The 18,709-nt window shown below is 41.3% G+C and overlaps 1 protein-coding gene across 1 annotated transcript in view; it reads left to right on the forward strand.

The window, feature by feature from the left end:
- Positions 1 to 6,435, forward strand: part of ttpa (tocopherol (alpha) transfer protein) — a 67,599-nt gene extending 61,164 nt beyond the window's left edge. Inside the window, 3 exon segments of the mRNA XM_048246336.1 lie at positions 5,267 to 5,362; positions 5,364 to 5,378; positions 5,518 to 6,435. Of these exon segments, the coding sequence (XP_048102293.1) occupies positions 5,267 to 5,362; positions 5,364 to 5,378; positions 5,518 to 5,709 (303 nt within the window). The 3' untranslated portion in view covers positions 5,710 to 6,435.
- Positions 6,436 to 18,709: the final 12,274 nt, after the last annotated feature.

Below are 18,709 nucleotides of genomic sequence, written 5' to 3' on the forward strand. Positions count from 1 at the left end.
GTAAAGTTAGCGTCTTTATTGTAACATGTGTCCCTCTTAGTTCTCCCTCGTGTGTGATCCTTTTTGTGTGTGGGGCTGCGTCCTCCCCTGTATGTGTAGCGTGTGTGTGTACTTGACCTGCCCCGTGTGTATTGTGTTCTGTGTCTGTGTCCCTGCTCTTGTTCTCAGCTAATAAACCTTTTGATTGGACAACTGTGTGTGTCGCTATCAAATCGTTACATTGGTGTCAAAAGCGACTTTCGAACATGGCCTCCGCTCAGCGAGAGAAGCTGAGAGCGGGAGACTTCACCACTGGGTGGAGGCCTACGCAAGAGGATCGGGAGAGAGCCCTTGTCAGGGCTGCTAAAGAGCTTGAGGCCTTCTATCGTTACTGCCGCCGGAGGAGAGGAGCTGTCGCCTGGACCTGCCTGCTGCCATGGGAGGAGATCTTGCCGGAAGAGGGGCTTGAAGAAGCGGTCGGGGAGAAGACGACGCTGGCCTGGGCGCTGACTCCGCTGCGAGCCGCGACGCGTGAGCAGAGCCGAGGGAGAGCGGCGAGGAAGAAGTTCCTGGACGACGGACGGTTGGCGGAGCCGCTGGGGGCAGCGAACTCACGAAGGTGGGGCAGCTTCGACGGAAAGGCCCTCTGAACTTTAAAACGTTTGGGTGCGTGTGAGAGGCACCGTGCTGTGTGGGCGCCCGTTCTAGTTGGCCTGTTGGCCGGCGCCTTTTGAAAAAAGTTTGTGGTGTGGAGTTCGATAGCATGGCCATCTCGGGGGTCGTGCCTTTTCGCTGAGGCCGCAAGGGAGTGGAACGGGCCGGGAGCAGAGCAGGACGGCTCTGCGAGGAGGCAACACAAGGAGGGACGCCGAAGACGGTAGCTGCAGCGGGAGAGCTCAGCACGGTCCGGTTGCTGCGGAGTCGGTGCCTGTCTGTCCTGGTTGGTGAAACGACGGAGCGGAGTGGCGTTGGTGCAGCTTCATCTGACCCCCCCGAACCCGGTGCTTGGTACAGTGTCGACGGGTTGAAAAGGCCACCTAGGGCCCCGCCCAGGAGGGAGGGAGGAGTGCCGCGGTGACACGCCGCGGAAAGTGCAGCCTGAGGGCGGCTGCTGAGAGGGAGCTGGTGACGAGCGGGGACGGCCACGTGGCTGCTAGCACGCCCGTACTGGATTGCTAGCAGCGTGTCTCCCCGTTGAGTGAGCTCCTGCGGCGTGCACCCCACTTGAGTTGGCGGTACTGTCGCACTGGACTGAGTGGCGGGCAATGTGCGCCGACGTTAGCATGAGGCTACCCCCCCCCCAAGGGAAGTGACGTAGGGACACCAAACCAATGCAGAATATCCTTTATGGGACTAAGCAGACACACCTCAAATGAATATAAGGCCTATAAACTATAAGTTTACCCGCAAACACTATCTACTTGTGGAAGAGGATAGTGCAGTGGTCACAGACATGGGCTAGCATGCGGGAGACCTGGGTTCGATTCCCGTGTGATGTGTTTTGGTAGAGTGAGTGTGCATGTGTACCAACGTCTCTGGAGAGAAGGCGCGCAATTTGAACAAGAAATCGGTTCTCAAATGGAAGTTTTGATTGCAACAATTAGCTAGTTCATGCACCAGGGTGTAAATAGCATACAGTACTATATACACCAGGGTACGAACAGCATTCACTTCTAACTATACATTGATGCAAACAGCACACCTTATTCAGACTGTCTATTAGGCCTACACAGCTGAGCTATTCACACTCTGTTACGTAACAACAAAAAAACATGTTGCTTGTTTTTTTATTTTTTTATTATTACATTGTGTGATCAATATGCCAGAATAAATCACAGGGGTGCAAATAGCATACACTGATATTTGTACCAGACGGGGTATTACTAGAACAAATTGCTGTGTGCACCGGGGTACAAATAGCATACATTGATATTTGTACCAGACGGGGTACTAATAGGACACATTGCTGTGTGCACCGGGGTACGAATAGAATTCACGTCTAATTGCACCAGGGTATGAATAGCATACATACCACGTAACATGAATAGCATTATACCAGGGGTGCAAATAGCCTTACCCAATATTTTTTCATATTGAGGTGTGTCTGATAAGTACCCCATAGCAGAACAGTTCTGTATTGATCTATGTTGTCTAGGACCCAGTATATTGAAGGTATTGAGCACAAAGCAGCTTCCATAGGAAACAATTTGGTTTTCTTTAAGAAATTAATATAAAATAGTATGTGCAAAAATCATATTAATTTGAGGTGTGTCAGATTAGTCCCATATAGGATAACTATTCTGCATTGGTTTAGAGTCACTAGGTCACATGGCTTGTGAGGTATTGAAAAAAAGGAGACCGTTTCTTATGGGAAATAATGTATTTTCTTTAAAATATGAATGTAAAATACAGTGTGCATACAGTGACTATAAGAAGAGGTGTGTGTTATTAGTCCCATATAAGATAACTATTCGGCATTGGTTTGGAGTCTCTAGGTCACATGATGTCAAAGCTATTGACAAAAAAGACTATGAAGGTAATTCAGAAGGTACTTTATAGACGGTCCCTAAGTAGGTCGGCTGGGAGCAAGTAGACAGGTCATCTGTTTACAGTGTTTACGTGTCTGCAAACACGGGGTGAAACCGGCCGCATTAAAAAAAAAAGAATATCTGTCGATTATCCGAATATCAAATATCAAACTAACTCGGTTGAAAAAAACTGCAAATGTCTACATGAAAATTTGAGGCACAAGTCGATCGGGACCAGAACATAATTTATCTTTCCCCATTGACTACCGTTCATAATTTTTTGAAAGATAGGTCCCATAGTGGCTAACGGAAGGGGTGTGACTTCGGCTCTCTATTAAGAATAAAATAAAATACATGTTTTGTATTACAACTGTTAAACCTGTGTCTGTATGGCATATTCAAACCTTAATACCATTCCATAACAGACTGATGGATACTTCCAATGATCGGAAATTCTGGAGAAACATTTAGTCAACTAATGGCCTCCTTACACCAAACAACTTTGACAAGATTTGGGAAAGATTCTTGAAAGATTGGAGTCTTTTGAGTAAAGCTTGAATGGGGGGCATTAGACTACAATCTTTCAAAACTTTTTCCCAAATCTTGTCAAAGTTGTTTGGTGTAAGGTGGCCATAAGTCCACTGTAGATTGATGCCCTCCTTACACTGAAAGACTTTGCAAAGATTTGGAAAAGATTTTTGAAAAACTAGTCTCAGACCCTCTCACATCTTATGGCCACCTTACACCAAACAACTTTGACAAGATTTGACAAGATTTAGTCTTTTAACTAATGCCCCCCATTCAAGCTTTACTCAAAAGACTCCAATCTTTCAAGAATCTTTCCCAAATCTTGTCAAAGTTGTTTGGTGTAAGGTGGCCATAAAGACAAGTGATAGAGTTGTTGAGTCACAGACTAGTCACAGACTATGATTTTGCAACAACTAGGGATCATGCAGGGTCACTATTTACAAGACTGCTAGGCCCACTAAATTATTTCCATTGTGCACTACATATCAACAGGTACTCATATGATAGCCTACTCATATCAAAGTCATTTTTTCGTGTTTCTGCAGCATTGTTTCATGTGTGACATTCCTAACAGATATAAAGTTGTTCTGTCACGTGGAATAGCCGACTAATAATTTATAAGAAATGAAATAACATAGGCTACAGCTGTCGCCTACTTTGCCCCTTCCTGTTTGGTGTTGGAGAGAGGTCACTATTGGTTTTTATATTGTTCACGTCACTGTTTGCATGACCCACGACTAAAAAGACTTCTTACTGGGGCTTTTCCTGCCTGAAATATCCGATTTTGTTTACCGCGCTCAGAGGTTAGTTTTGGCCTGGTGGGTCGTCTACTTCCACCCTTTCAACGGCACATGAACGGTTAGACTGAGAATTCTCGTTGCTACTTCAAAATTCCACTGGAGCTCCAAGCGGATTTGTACACGCAGCCTTACAAGACTGTTTATAGCTCTTCGAGTCACGGTAAAATGTAATTTTTGGTACATAGCTAATTTAGATACACTTATGGTGTGGGTGCTTGTGTTTCTTTAGGAATCCGCCGTCTTGGTTTGTATAGAAATGAATAGTAAGTGACACATACACGTAAGAGGACGGAAACACGGGACTGGTGGTAATAGGGGGCGATCCGAGTATCTGTTCTCTCTCAATGAGTTTTGATATTGACTAATAACCAAAGCAGGAACCACCGTTGTGTTTTTCAACAGTCTGCCGTGACTGATATTGTATGTTAAAATTTTCTGGGGGCGCTACTGGCAACATACAATATCAGTCATGGCAGACTGTTGTTGTAGGCCTAATCAGCAATTTAATCAGCAATATTGCGAGAGTGAAAACTAATGACATGGTGTCCCTGTTAATGCTATTGTACCAGTATATCCTTCAATTCATTGAATCCCTTTAAAAGGTGTGATGAAAATGTTTCAGCGCGCACATTACCTACAACTCTGGGGGCTAAGCCCCCCCTGTCTTTCAATCCTAGTGACGCCCCTGATCTACAGTGCTACACGCTACACTCTAGTCATACACGGACGGAGACGGAGGCCTCCCATGCTGTGATCACAATTGATCTGCACTCGATTGCTCTTCCTTAGCGAGCTGTTTTTGTCTCGGTAGACTGAAATTGAATTTCACGGTCTGAAACTGAATTGAGATAACTGAAAGTGAGAGTGCACAGAGCAAAATTTTCAGTAAGGATAATTTATGTATCAGAGCAAATCAGTTCAATTGCAATATATTATACTGAATTTGAAGTTGACTGGGATTCATTTTCAATCTAATTAATTTAATTTCAGCAAACATTACACTGAACTTTCTTTTTTACGAGTGCTGTAGCCTCTTTCGCTTCTGCTATCCAGACACATAAACAAACTCAGGATAGCCCAGCTAACACTGGCCATTTTCATGTTGTTTGGATGTGCTCAAATTCATAGTGTTCCGAGTAGAAATGTTCAAATCAGCATACAAAGGAGGGCAGCACAACTACACAACTACGCCACTGGTCAAATCCAAAAAGGAAGGTATGCATTTTTGTGGATGTCAGTGACAGGGTTATTAGAGTTAACTAAAACTAAGACTAAAACTAAAACTAGAAGTGAAAATTCTGTACTCAGAAGAACATCAGCTATGTTCATTCAACTCTCCTTAATTCTATGGCAATTTTAAATGCACTACAGCCAACAAAGGAGGTTCACTCTACTTAAGTTATGCTGTTAATCTCTCATTTTCCTCCCTAGGACTCATTCCCTTTGAAAGTGCGTGGAATCCATTTAGTAAATGAACCTGTCTTATTCCGTCCAGTGTTCGCAATGATCAGACCATTCCTTCCAGAAAAAAATCAAAGCACGGGTAAAGACTCATATAATTTCACTACTATTAACTTTATTTTAAAGTGTCACACTGATACCTTGAAATGGATACTAAATCATGATAGCCTAATCAAAGATTACTCTATTGCTTCTCACCCTCATCCTTCTCTCTCCCATAGATTCACATGCATGGGAGCTCATTCATGCAGAACCTATGTGATGTCTTTCCCCCTTCCATCTTGCCTCCAGAGTATGGTGGTACTGGGCCTGCCATAGAGGAGTTGTGTCAGGAGTGGGTACGCTTCATTATGGAATCAGAGGAACTTCTCCACAGACTGTCTATTAATGGCGGGAGTCATGAAAAAAACTAATAAAAAAGCATAAGGGGCGCTTTGCCATGTAAAACGTGAGGTGCACTATGTTTTCATAAAAACGCAAATGACGTTGGGCGCTTTTCCACTTTGAGTTGAACTTTTTTCAATTCAAGGCTCTCAGGGCGCCTCTGCAAAAACGCGAGGCGTAGCAGGCGCAGAAAACACAAGGCGCTCTGGGTGCATAAGCAGCACACCAAACGTTTACTGCCAATACAAAACAACATAAAAAAGGCCAACTTCACTGCAACAAATGCCAATACAAAACAACATAAAAAAGGCCAACTTCACTGAAACAAATGCGTCCTGTCAGATCACCCCCATATTGTCCTCTTAACGGCTCTCATGTGTTTCCATATCAACAATCAGTCTTAAGATTGATCCCTTTTCTGTCCGTTTCATACACCACTCCTATTTGTCCATATCAAGCTTTTAACAGATGTGCCAAAGATTATTGCAAAATTACAAAAACAGGCAAAATGTAGGAATTCTAATTCATTAACTTCACTGGCATTGCCAACGGCCTTGGGTTCAAACATTTTAGTCTGACTATCCAGCTTTTGTTGTACATGCTTACATGCTGTAAAAAAATATTAATTAAGAGAAATCAAGTTTCAGTGTTGGTGTCTGGTGATGTCTGGTTGATGCTAGTCTAAAGGTAGACCATCACTGTCCACTGTTCATTGAGGCCTGTCAACCTGTGAAAATAAAACCAACAAACAATCAGTGTTCTAAACCTGTTTTAAAAACTTGCAACAGAAATGAGGAACATCCAGGTTTTACATTAAATGTCAGGGTTCCTGCTCCACTGGCTGCGACATTGAGGGCACTGTTTTTCTTGCATGGCATTGAAGATGTTGTCAAACCCATATCTGGGCCTCACTCATCAGTTTGTCCCAAAAGCAAGAGGCAAATGTATTTTTACACTGTGCTCTGATAGGCAAAATGACTAACTGTTGCAGTATTGTCATGGCACCACTCACCAAGAACCTCATCTTTCTCCTTTGCAAGCCACTAATCGTTTACGTTCTTGTAATACAGTTGGTCAAGTTCAATTGTGTAGCCTAATTCTTGGATGCTCTAGTAATGGAGTCTGTCATTTTTTACCACACAGGTCTAGTGATGACAGGGTGATGACAGGTGACATTGCCTGGATGGCTGTATATGTTGCTCAAAACCTGTATACATCATTCAGAATTGATTGTGCTTTACCAAATGTGCAAGATGCCTATGCTGTAGGCACTAATGCTCCTCCACACCGTCATAGACGATGGGTTTAGAGCACTAAAACAAGTTGGATAGGTTGGATACTTGGATAGGCCCTCTCCTCTTTAACCCAGATGAGTCCATGATTTCCAAAAAGAATTAGGATCTTTTACCATGTTACCTCAGTCCATTTTAAACAAGTTCAGGCCCAGATAAGACGGTGGTATATTCTGTATCATGTCTCAATACAATTTTGCCTGTTACAATTTTGGCTGCAGTTTTTGAATTGAGTATCAAACTGTGCACATAGACAATGGTTATGAGAGGTTTTCCTGAGCCCATACAATGACAGGTCTTGAAACCTGTATGCAGTGGTGGACGAAGTACACAAATCCTGTACTTGAGTGAAAGTAGAGATACACATGGTCAAATGTTACTCCAGTAAAAGTAAAAGTCCTCCTTTTATATTTCCACTTGAGTGGAAGTACAAAAGTACTTGCCTTCAAATGTACTTAAGTATAAAAAGTAAAAGTCCTGAAATGTATTACATGTATTGCATTTACTATTGTTGAAATGATTCGGCACAGACATAGGCAGTCATTGAGCCTTTCTCCTTCATTCAAGGACAAAATCAGCTAATAATTGTTGTATGTAGAACTAAAAACAAACAAATGTTTTTTCCCCCAAATCTGCATAACCTTTCCAGCCTTTTGTTGCCTCGTCGTTACCCTGTCATCAGATTATGTAAGTTTCATATGCATAGACCTGTTACAATTGCTATCTAAACATGTAATATAACCAATACCTTTGGTTATAGGAGGTGGCAGAGGCAGAAAAAAAAGTGCTATGCTGAGCTGTGATTCATAGTATGCCTTATTAGTTACAATATAAACTTGTGCTTGATCTTTTATGTCCAATAAAAATAACATCTACATTTAATGAAACAATGCGGATCTTGTCTGGCAACTGCCCAAACATAACAAGGCTGAACTTAAGGATAAGATTCAGAGGGCCAGGGGCCATATTCACAAAGCCTTTTATCTTACCACTAGGAGTACTCCTAAATCACACTAAAAGATTTTAGCTAGGAGTTTTCTCTTAAAAGTTATTCACAAAGCCTTTCAGACCTAACCTGGCAATAGCCAGATGAATTTCGCTCCGCCTAGCTCTACTCATCCATCTGGAACCGATCCATTGAAGTGTTGCTTCAGAAGGCTGGGCCTAATCAAAAAATGCTTGCATATGATTGAATAAGCCACTTGTCCGTCATCTATTGACGTGCTACTTCAACCACTCACATCGAAGCCAACCCGCGGACGCTAATAACAGACTCACAGTCGCTTCTACGCTATGTCACATCTATGAAACTCCCGCCCTGCGTCCTGATTGGCTAAACCATAAAGTTGGTTGGAGAAATCACTCTCAATGTTAGAGGTCCCAGATGGATGTGAGTGAAGCTAGGCGGAGCTAAGCGAAACGACATTCATCTTGCTAGGGTCAGGTTATTTCAGACCTACTCTTAGTAAGGAAAAATGACAACTCCTAAACTAAGAGTGAGTCTTCGTTGCTATGGATGACGTCACTACTCATGCACGAGCTTGACTGAAGTGACCACCTTGATTGGCTGATGATTGTAACGTGGGAATGATTCCAAACACCTCCATTACAATGATGAGTGACAGGTGACAGGTCTGAGAATGCATGCGCTACACAAGGACGGAAGATGATGAATAACTGAATAAAAAGGCCTAGCCTAAATGAATCAAGAGTAAGGCAAAACAAATAGTCTAGTAAGCCTAATGAAACATACGGATTGATGCAGTATCTTTGTAACATTATTAAATTAATCTGTCACCATAGCCTATGCCTATGTTTACAAAGAGGAGAACATTTTAATTTGATTCACAATGAAACGTTACATTTAATTTACATGTTGACAATGAGTAGTTCTGGTTGTTGTTGGTGCCCTTATTGCATCAGTTAGTTATGCCTACAATGCAAAATTGTTCCCTCGCGATTGGAAGCTCCTGTAGCCGCATAGGATTTCAAAACATCGCAACGTGAACTGCCACAAAAAGCTGTTTGTGAATAGGTCTTAGTGAGTTAGGAGTCCTCTCAACTTCTTTTAAGCCGTCCTAGACTTAGGTGATACTTTTAGGTCTAAAAGGCTTTGTGAATTACTTTTAGTGAAACAAATTAGGAGTCCTAAAGTTAGGAGTGACACGCCCATTATTTTTAGGAGTTGCTCCTAAATTCGCCAGTTAGGAGCTACTTATAGCCTTAAAATTCTTTGTGAGTACGGCCCCAGATGTACTAACGCTTTTGTGCCCACTTCAGGCATATTTGTTTCGCAATGTGCGTGTAAAAACATTGCAAGGTATGTACAAACAGGCTAGGCTGCATGAGGTCAAAGTGTAGACTGCCTCAGTCTCGCGGGAGCTGAAAATGGCAAATTGCGCTTTTTCGTGTTATGCACATGCATTCATGGGAGGATCCAGGAGAAAGTGGGAGTTTAGCGTAAAGAAATGGGAGGGGAAGCATAAAGAGTGCCTAATTATGCATTGCGCGGTATGTACAAAAACTGCTTGTGAAAGCACACGTCTATTCTGTGTCTAAAAACTTCTGCCTTGTAAAAGCAGGTGTTAATCCAAATTGTAGTTAAATGCATCAATAAGAGAACCTTTCAAAGACAACAGAATCGCTATTTAGAGCACCAGTTTTGTGTCTTTGTACTGTATCAAAAGCAACCTTAACTTTCGTTGGCCTTTCGAATGTCTTACTTTCACATTCACATCATTCATCTTTCCTACTTGCTAGATTTGACCAATCTTCCATAGCCTATGTGCACAAGTAGTTTGAGTAGAACTACTGATCTTCATTATCTCCCTGCTTGTTGACATCTTATCATGTATGGTATTATTTCATGACCGCTAAACGTTTGGTTCTTTTTAATGTTGTCATCAGTTAACTTCATTCAACTCCGCTTGTATGTAGGCTCTGCCGTTCAATTGTGGACGTTCTATTATAATTTCTAAATTATTATTCTTTACTTTTTAAACTATTCTTTGACCTTATTCTATATTCTATTATTGCCCTTCTATGCTTTTATCGGCTATTCCTGTTTGCTTTTGTTTATGTAAAGCACATTGAATGGCCTCTGTGTATGAAATGTGCTATATAAATAAAGTTGACTTGACTTGACTATTAAATAAATCAGCATATATTGCACTTGGGGAGGAGGGGGGGGTCAGATTATTAAGGTTTTCTGCACTAAAATTGGTCCCCACGCTCAAAACTCATTTGGCGTGAGAAATTCCACCACATATGGATAGGGTCTCCCCTCTTTCACATGACACCCCCCATGAGCAATTCCATCGTAGAAAATGGGCGTTTTTTTTCTAATTTCAAATTCCATAGGCTATATTTCTGATTTAACCTTTGAGCACTAAAATTGGTCCCTGTCCCTATTACTTTCATTCAACAGAGGATTTTTAAATACATTTTCTACTCGTTTTAAAAGTAATGTGCAAGTAACTTGAAATGTTAAGTGGAATGACAGAAGTATAGGCCTTAGGCTTCCCATGTAGGCTAAACACCACCCCCTATTTTTCCAGTGTTAACATCATAGTTAACAACACAACACTCAATTTTCGTTGACATGTCATTGGCGAAATTGAACATTAGGCCTACCAGAGATTAGATTTGGTGATGGCCTTGGAGTCTGCTAGCCTGGCTAGCGCCACCACTTCTCAATGAGACGTGGTCTGGGAACCAAACGTTCATTTTCTCGTATTTGAAAAAAATGCCCAGATCCGTTTATTGGGTGCCACGGATGTCTATCAAATGCGCCTGTGCATAGCTCATCATCGCCTTGCTTTCCCCCCTGTTCTGTGATTGGTTCCCTATCTCAGGCGAAAATTTGCTCCATGGTCTCCAGGCTGCCTTAGCAGCGTGAATCAAATCGCGCGCAAGGCAGCATGGGAACACCCAGGCTAGGAGTCTGCCTGGCTCATATTCAGTGAGGTGAAGTTTCATGCAAGAATTGAGGCTGTCACCAATTAAGAGCAAGTCCACGCAAAACTGTCATATCCATAACGGCAACGAAATACCATTGTTGGCATTATGGATGTGACAGTTTTGCGCGGAATTGCCCTTAATAAACGTGAGCGCAGGTTTGTCTTTATATTTTTCATATGTGAGAAAGATTTTTCACATGCAAGTGGAACCGAACAGGGTTAACACAGCAATACTAACTCGTTGCAGTGTGCTATATAACGGGCAGTTCATTTCGCGTTTTCAGAATCAGTCTTCGGATGGAAACTTTCCCATTTCAGCCCGCTTGTGTTCGCACTCGCAAACTGTGGTCGCTGACGTTTCCTTTTTGACATTTTCTTTATCTAGTCTACAGCAAGCGCACACATCAACAATAACAATTAAAGTGTTCTCGTTGACTGAAATGGAGGGAAATCGGTGATTTTGTTTGATATTGACATGGCAACGAACCACGAATGTAACAATATTGTGCAGGCTACGGTTACGGAGTCAAGTGAGGTGGAAATGTATATAGGCTACATTACTCAGATAGACCTACAATATTACATTTTGAAAATGAAAGAACTAAAATAAAATTTAATATTTTAATTAAATACTCATTAATTATTTTCAAAAGCTGAGCCGCATAAGAGAGATCAAAGAGCCGCATGCTACCATGAGCAATTCCATCATAGAAAATGGGCTATATTGTAGATTGAAGCTATTCTGCACTGAAATTGGTCCCTGTAGCTCAAAACTCATTTAGCGTGAGAAATTTAAGTGTTGAATGGATAGCAGTACATAGCAGTATGCTTTTACTCTAAGCTCTTGGTGTGCCCCCACCGTTGTCTTTCAGGCAGCGCTGCATGGAAGGCACTAGGGTTAGGCAAGGGTTAGGTTATGTGCCTTGATGCCTTGAAGTCGCCAACACCATCGAGCGTAAGCTCTGGAAATTCTGTCTGGCAACTTATCCAGAACTTCACAAGTGATTGTGTATCATACATATGCCTCCTGACAGAGTCTGTGGACATCTCTATAGGTTGATCTTACAGGAGTTAAGCTTGACCCTGCTGCTGCATCATCACTGATGATGCATCATCACAGAGCTATTTCCACATAGATTTTTATGGCCCTACTAGCTATCCCATATACCATTTCAGTTGCATGAAAATTACACAAAAATACAAACATTGTCATGGTCATTTGTTATGGAGACTTCAAATTGTGGGAAAACATTCATAAACTGACATAAAAAAATAGTGACTGATACCAAATAATACCTTGTTTTTTAATACTCTCAAAATCACACTTAATGTACATTTTTCCGAAATCTAGGGCCATTTCGAAAGTCTAGAGACATTTAGTACAGACTTTACTAAACCCTAGAAAATTTGGGGAGGCTAGTGAAAATATTTGTCTAGATGGCCAAACATGGTATGTGTTTTTCAAGCTGTAAAAATGAAAGAATTTCAAGGTCTGAAAAAGATATGAAGACAGAAGATTTGCACAGAAATGTTTCCCAGGCCTTGGTTTTAGGACCCATTGATGATATAGACAAGGTGTAAGAAATGAATCCTGCCGAATTTTATGAGTGATATCTCCAACAAAGATAAAGTTCTGATGCAGGCCAGACGGTTTCGCACCAGGTGAGGTGTAAAACACCAACGGTCGTAGAATGGGTTTCGGGGGTAAGCCATTGAAAACCATCCAAGGTGTGAGGTTAACTCAATTATCATATACATAGGTCAAAAGGCTATCAGACCGGTTTCTAGATAGAAGCCAGATTAATTTGCATTGAAAACAGTTTATCTTTTGAGAGTTTGTCAGTTCACCCAGACAGGACAAAGGAGAGAGAACTCCAAAGAATGCCGAGGGCAGGCATAGGTTGAACCCTTGTGAACTTTTGTGAACCTTTCTACCATTTTGCATAGGGAAAAAACCTGACTTTTGCATCAATCCAAGAGAAGAGAAAACCTTTCCTAGTTTTTCTTACGGTCTTAAGGTTTGAACAAAATCTGAGACAGTGCAGCAACAACCTTATCTGATTTGACATGGAATGACCCAGCTCTAAATTTGGTGAAGGCTTATCTCTGGCTTTTTTTCAGTCTCAGCAGCAAGTGGGGGCGTCATTAGGCCTATTTTTTTTTGGGGGCTGAAACAGCACATGAGGATATGAAGCATTACTCTGTATTCATTTTTCAGACAATGGAACCTGGCGACCTTCTCAGAGTAAACGGTAACACTAAAACAAGGCTACATTGAGAGTTTTGGAGGAAAAGATCAGGCAGTCTGCCGAGAGACCTGCCCCAATAGGACCATTAAACCACACAATGATCCAAAACATACAGCCAAACAAGACAAGAAATGGTTAACAGAGACCAATATCAATATTTTAGAGTGGCAGAGCCATGTCCAGACTGTCAAAAAAGGGAGCACAAGGCCAGAGTGATGGCAAATAATTGTTCCTGACTCAAAACCCGGATTGCTGTTAAAAAGGTGCAGTCTAGAATCATCGTGGAGCCATGGAGAGGCTTGGTAGGTAGCCTATTATAAGAACCATTTGAAAGCTGTGAATGCAAATAAAGATGTTTCCATGGATTATTTCAAAATGGTATGAATAATTTTGGACATGCCATTTTTCATAAAAAAGATGAAAACACTTCTTTTTTGGATTCCATCTTTATCCCACATTGTCTTGCAATCTTTTGGCATGTGACAGTGTCATTTTCAGTCAGAACAAACATATTGGTCAAGAGAAAATCAACATGAAATCAGTATTTGCCAGGGGTATGAATAATTTTGTTCTGCGCATGTCCACCACTGGGATATCAGGAATCAGGTGTATTAAATATATATACAGTGTGTCTGTACGGTTTATTAAACCAACATGCATTAATTTAATATTTTCTGTACTCAAATCCTAGCCTGACAAGCCAGACCAGTGGCAGACGCAGTGCACAGTCCGAGGGGCGGGATAAACAGTTGTCTTTCAAATTCCCTCTGCACTGCAATAGGATAGCGCCAAAGATCCTTGATTACTAGCTCAAGCTCCGCTTTAATCCTCTCTGATAGCGCTACAACTTAGCCTGGCTAGCACCACCACTTCTCAATGAGACGTGGTCTGGGAACCAAACGTTCATTTTCTCGTATTTGAAAAAAATGCCCGGATCCGTTTATTGGGTGCCACGGATGTCTATCAAATGCGTCTGTGCATAGCTCATCATCGTCTTGCTTTCCCCCCTGTTCTGTGATTGGTTCCCTATCTGAGGCGAAAATTTGCTCCATGGTCTCCAGGCTGCCTTAGCAGCGTGAATCAAATTGCGTGCAAGGCAGCATGGGAACACCCAGGCTAGCTACGACTCATGAGTCCCATGCGTTTTCCCACCAGCGGAGCTAGTTGGCTAGAAGTTCAAACTTTTGCCAACTTAAAAAAAGCTTAACTGTAGCAGGGAATTCACGCCGAACTGTCCCATTGAAATTACTTGGAAAACGAAATAATAATAAAAAAAGATGAACAAAAATGCTTTACAATGAAGGATAGTTTTGGAATCTTTTCATAGATGGCCAACAATGATCAAGATAAAAGCTTAATAGTAAAAAATACACTGAAAACCCTAACCCTAACTCTCAAAAGACTAATATAGGCCTATGTTATATTTCTCAGTGTTTACCATTAATTTAAATACCTAATGTAAATTTACAACAGTTCATGACATGGGGGGTGACGACAGCAATGGCCTCATTTGGCCACCCCTGTTAACATGTTCTGGGGTCGCCACTGGCAACAATATCAGTCATGGCAGACTATAATCAGCAATATTGCGAGAGTAAAAACTAATGACATGGTGTCCCTGTTCATGCTATTGTAGGCCTACCAGTATTCATTTGAGCCCTTTGAATGTGTGATGTTTCGGCGCGCACGTTACAGCCTACAACTCGGGGGATAAGTCCCCCGTCTTTCAACCATAGTGACGCATGGCAGCAAGCAGGCGAGCATTTGTTTATCTTGCACATATGCACTGTAAAACTCGGAGCAAGAAATGTAATCTCACGCTACTATCAGGGTAATAGCCTATACGTGACTCACAGTGGCTCAAACGAAAAGTGCATTCTCTTTAGGGAGTGATGTCAGACAAACCGAGAGGGATAAATGACAGCAGCAAAGTTTCCCTTTATCTAGCCTAATAGGCCTACGAATCGTGCATTCTGCGTTCTAACTTAATATTTGAAGTTTTCAAACAGACGACTCAGACTTCAATCGGAATAGTTTAATCGGAATGACAAAAACAAACCTGTCCATGTAAACGTGACTTAAGCAAAGCCTATAAATCTGGGTTTAAACTGTTGGCTTGTTGTAGGCTATGGCTGTGCGTGCGGGCGACTATCGTTTCGCCTAGATACGTGTTTGGGTATTTTAGACCAGGCCTAGATATGCATTCGTTAAAGGAGACTTTTGCAAACATAAAGGAATAACTTTAAAAAGTCTGGCTCGAAAGGCGCTCTTGTAACCACAAGAGAAAGGGGAGGGGCATTCAAGAAAGCCTAGGCTACTCTGTAACATTCTGTTCTTTGTACATAAAGTACTAAAATGCAAGGTTCTTACTCCCACCAACCCTTCGACCCAAGCAGAAGAAGGAAGCTCGGACTGAGAATATCGAAAGCCTAACAATGGCATCGGTGGTCCACAAGTAGGCTAACGTTAACCTACTGGGCTAACTGTGTGATTGTTCATGTAACCAACATATAGCCTAGCCTATGCATACCTCGGTTAAAATCCCTGACAGTGTGGAATGGGGATAATAGACTACTGCTTGATCAACCTAGTGGTCCAATATCACCATTTTGTAAAAAAAACGAATGCAGAACATTATGTAGGCCTAGTTCATTATCCAAAATGTTCAACGTCTTGGGCGAGTAGCCGTAAACAGCGAATGTTACATAATAACTTCGAAGGATTGTTGGGAATTTAAACATCGGCCACTCTCGCGATACATGACTTCCATCTTGCCACGTTCTAGTATTGGAAATGCTATAGATAAAGGGGCGGTTTTATCCTGCGGGTATCCACACGATTGAATAAGGCAACTATCTCTTTTTTGGGATTGGACGACTTTTCACTTTTCTCCACCCACAGATTTTTTGTAAGATTAACACTGGCTGTGGACCGAGTCACTCAAAACCGAACGGGTTGCTATGGGCATCGATTTATGAAGGCAGAGGGATTTGATTTTAGAGGTTACGTTCTTTTAAGAATTTACACTCACTTATATTTGACAAATTCACGAATTTCAAACGAAACTACGAAACCATGGCACAGAAGAAAAATGCACGAGGGCACGGTCTGAAAAAAGGTTGGTATTTCAATTTATTTTAGGCCTAGGCCTATTCCAATGAGCTACATTCAGTGCTAATGTTAGGCCTCTGAAACTTAAATACTTAATAAAGATTTGTTAGCCTATTTTCACCTTCGTTTTACACAAGGAAAAAAAGGCTAATTTCTTGACTTCTGTTAGCCTACTTAAACTACAATCTTTCTGATTTCGTATCACTCTAACTGGCTATAGACAAAAAGGGTTTACCATTGCTTCCATGTAGTCAACATTAAGGCGACGAGAGGTCTGTTTGCAAATGACTTGTAGGCTATATAGCCTTACGTTGCTGTTCTACCGTGGTTAATGCAGCAGGCCTACGCTATTTTATCTGCAGTTGACTTTAAAAGATTAAGACCTGGGATATGACTAAAGAGATTTGGCCATATTTAACAGGGTTAGTTTAGAAGTAGAAAATGATTGCATTTGCAATGTCGCGTCCTTGGCGGTTCGCCTGTATGCTATAGGGATAACTTTTGCAGCTGCTTTGTGGAAAGACGAATTGTTATTTAGTTACTAGTTCCGTGATTCCTATGCAAGACATTACTCTGTCAGTTTTCGTGAATGCTCACGTGTCATGAATGGGATAACGGGGGAGGGGTTACACGTGGCTGGTTATCGTCTCGATTTCAGAGGAAGACCCCCACAGCTAGTTTTTGTAACAGGGTTGCCTAACTGGTTTACCTATTCAAAGAAAGGAGTCAAGTTATGCAGTAGCATAGGTGGTCATCACTCAGTCGGTAGGCTATAGGCTAAACACGAAGTCTCAGTAATTGGAACTTTGATCAGCTTGTAGGAGCGAGGGTCGATTGCAGAACTCTAGAACCTCCGAAAAATCATCTGACGAAATTATAGGAGTAGAGGCCTAGTAGGCGAGAAGTTAAATTGAACTTATTTGGGTTACAAGTTAGATAACTTTTCCAACGAAGCTCACCCCGCCCCCTTCTTGTCCTATTAACCAAAGTTGACGTTGAAAATATTTGGTTTAGGCAATATCTTTAACTTAGTGTAAAAGTTAATAGCTTGTCTCTGTGGGCCTACATGTTTATTATTATATTAATGGCCACATCGAACGGTGTTGACTTAATTAAATAACTTTCTACCGAAGCTCGCCCGCCCCTTTTCCTGGTCCCATTGAACGAGAGTTGATGTTAAAATATAAAGATTACTAAAGACTATTCAACTTAGTTTAAGCTATGGGCCTAAGTCTCTGTGGGCATACGTTTTTATTACATAAATGTAGCAATTACGACCAACTCGTAGGCTATAGCGTAGGCTACGTTGTGGTCCAATGGCCACATTGAAAGGTGCATGGTCGACAGGAACACAATGTTCAATTGTTTGAGTACAGTGTGTAGCATGGCTAACACTGTGAGAAGGTTTAGGCTACATTGCAGCCTTTGACTTGTAACATAAGTTAGTTAAACATCAGTTAGGACACAATAAATAGTAGGCTAGGTGTTTCTTTTTTTAAATATGTTACCTTAAACATGGAAAAACTGTACTGTTAAAACAAATTATATTTATTTTCAGTGTTGAGATGTCCGTTAGTGATCTAAGTTTGTTTAATATACTTTTTTTATTATCATTTTCCAGCCTGTGTTCAGCTTTGAAGGTATGCCGAGGTTATGGTTGCCAAATGCTGAAGAGATGATTTGAGAATGCTTGTGATTGCTTATAACAGTTGTATCAAATGACAAAAGTTCAGAGTAATTGCATGTGTGTGTGTGTGTGTTAGGGGTTGCCAACTTTCTGATATGAAAATAAGGAACGGGGTTAGTGGGGGTGTTTCGATAATACACTTCAGTACACCGGCATCCACTTCAGTTAGTGTGGGGGTTGAAATTATGTATGTATTATTGTACTAAATAGTGCATCATTTTACAAAATTGTGAGCTATTATTTACTAAAATCTTTATATAATGTACCTTCGTTCTATAGCCACTAGCCTACTTATTTTCTATCTGGTGCAAAACAAGAATCATTTCGATGCAAAAACACTTGATAAAGAAATAACTGTTTGTAGCCTATTATACTCAAACCAAATAACTCTGAAAACTGAACTGGTGGATATGCTGTCATAGAAAAAAATATATTGAACATAGCAAGCTGCTCCAAAAGCTCTGAATTTGGTGAAGCCTTATTTTATTTCTGGCTTTTTTCTGTCTCTGCAGCAAGTAGGCTAGCCTATTTGTTTATCTTGCACAGATGCACTGTAAAATTCATGACAAGACATGTCATCTCACGCTACGCTATCAGCGTAATATACGTGACTCGCAGTGGCTCAAATGAAAAGTGCATTCTCTGTTGGGATAGTGATGACAGACAAACTGAGAGGTTTGTTATTTCATACAAATCGTGTATTTTTCGTTCATAGTCTAACTTATAATACT

The sequence above is a fragment of the Alosa alosa genome, chromosome 1, assembly GCF_017589495.1.
Source record: "Alosa alosa isolate M-15738 ecotype Scorff River chromosome 1, AALO_Geno_1.1, whole genome shotgun sequence".
Lineage (NCBI taxonomy): Eukaryota > Metazoa > Chordata > Actinopteri > Clupeiformes > Clupeidae > Alosa > Alosa alosa.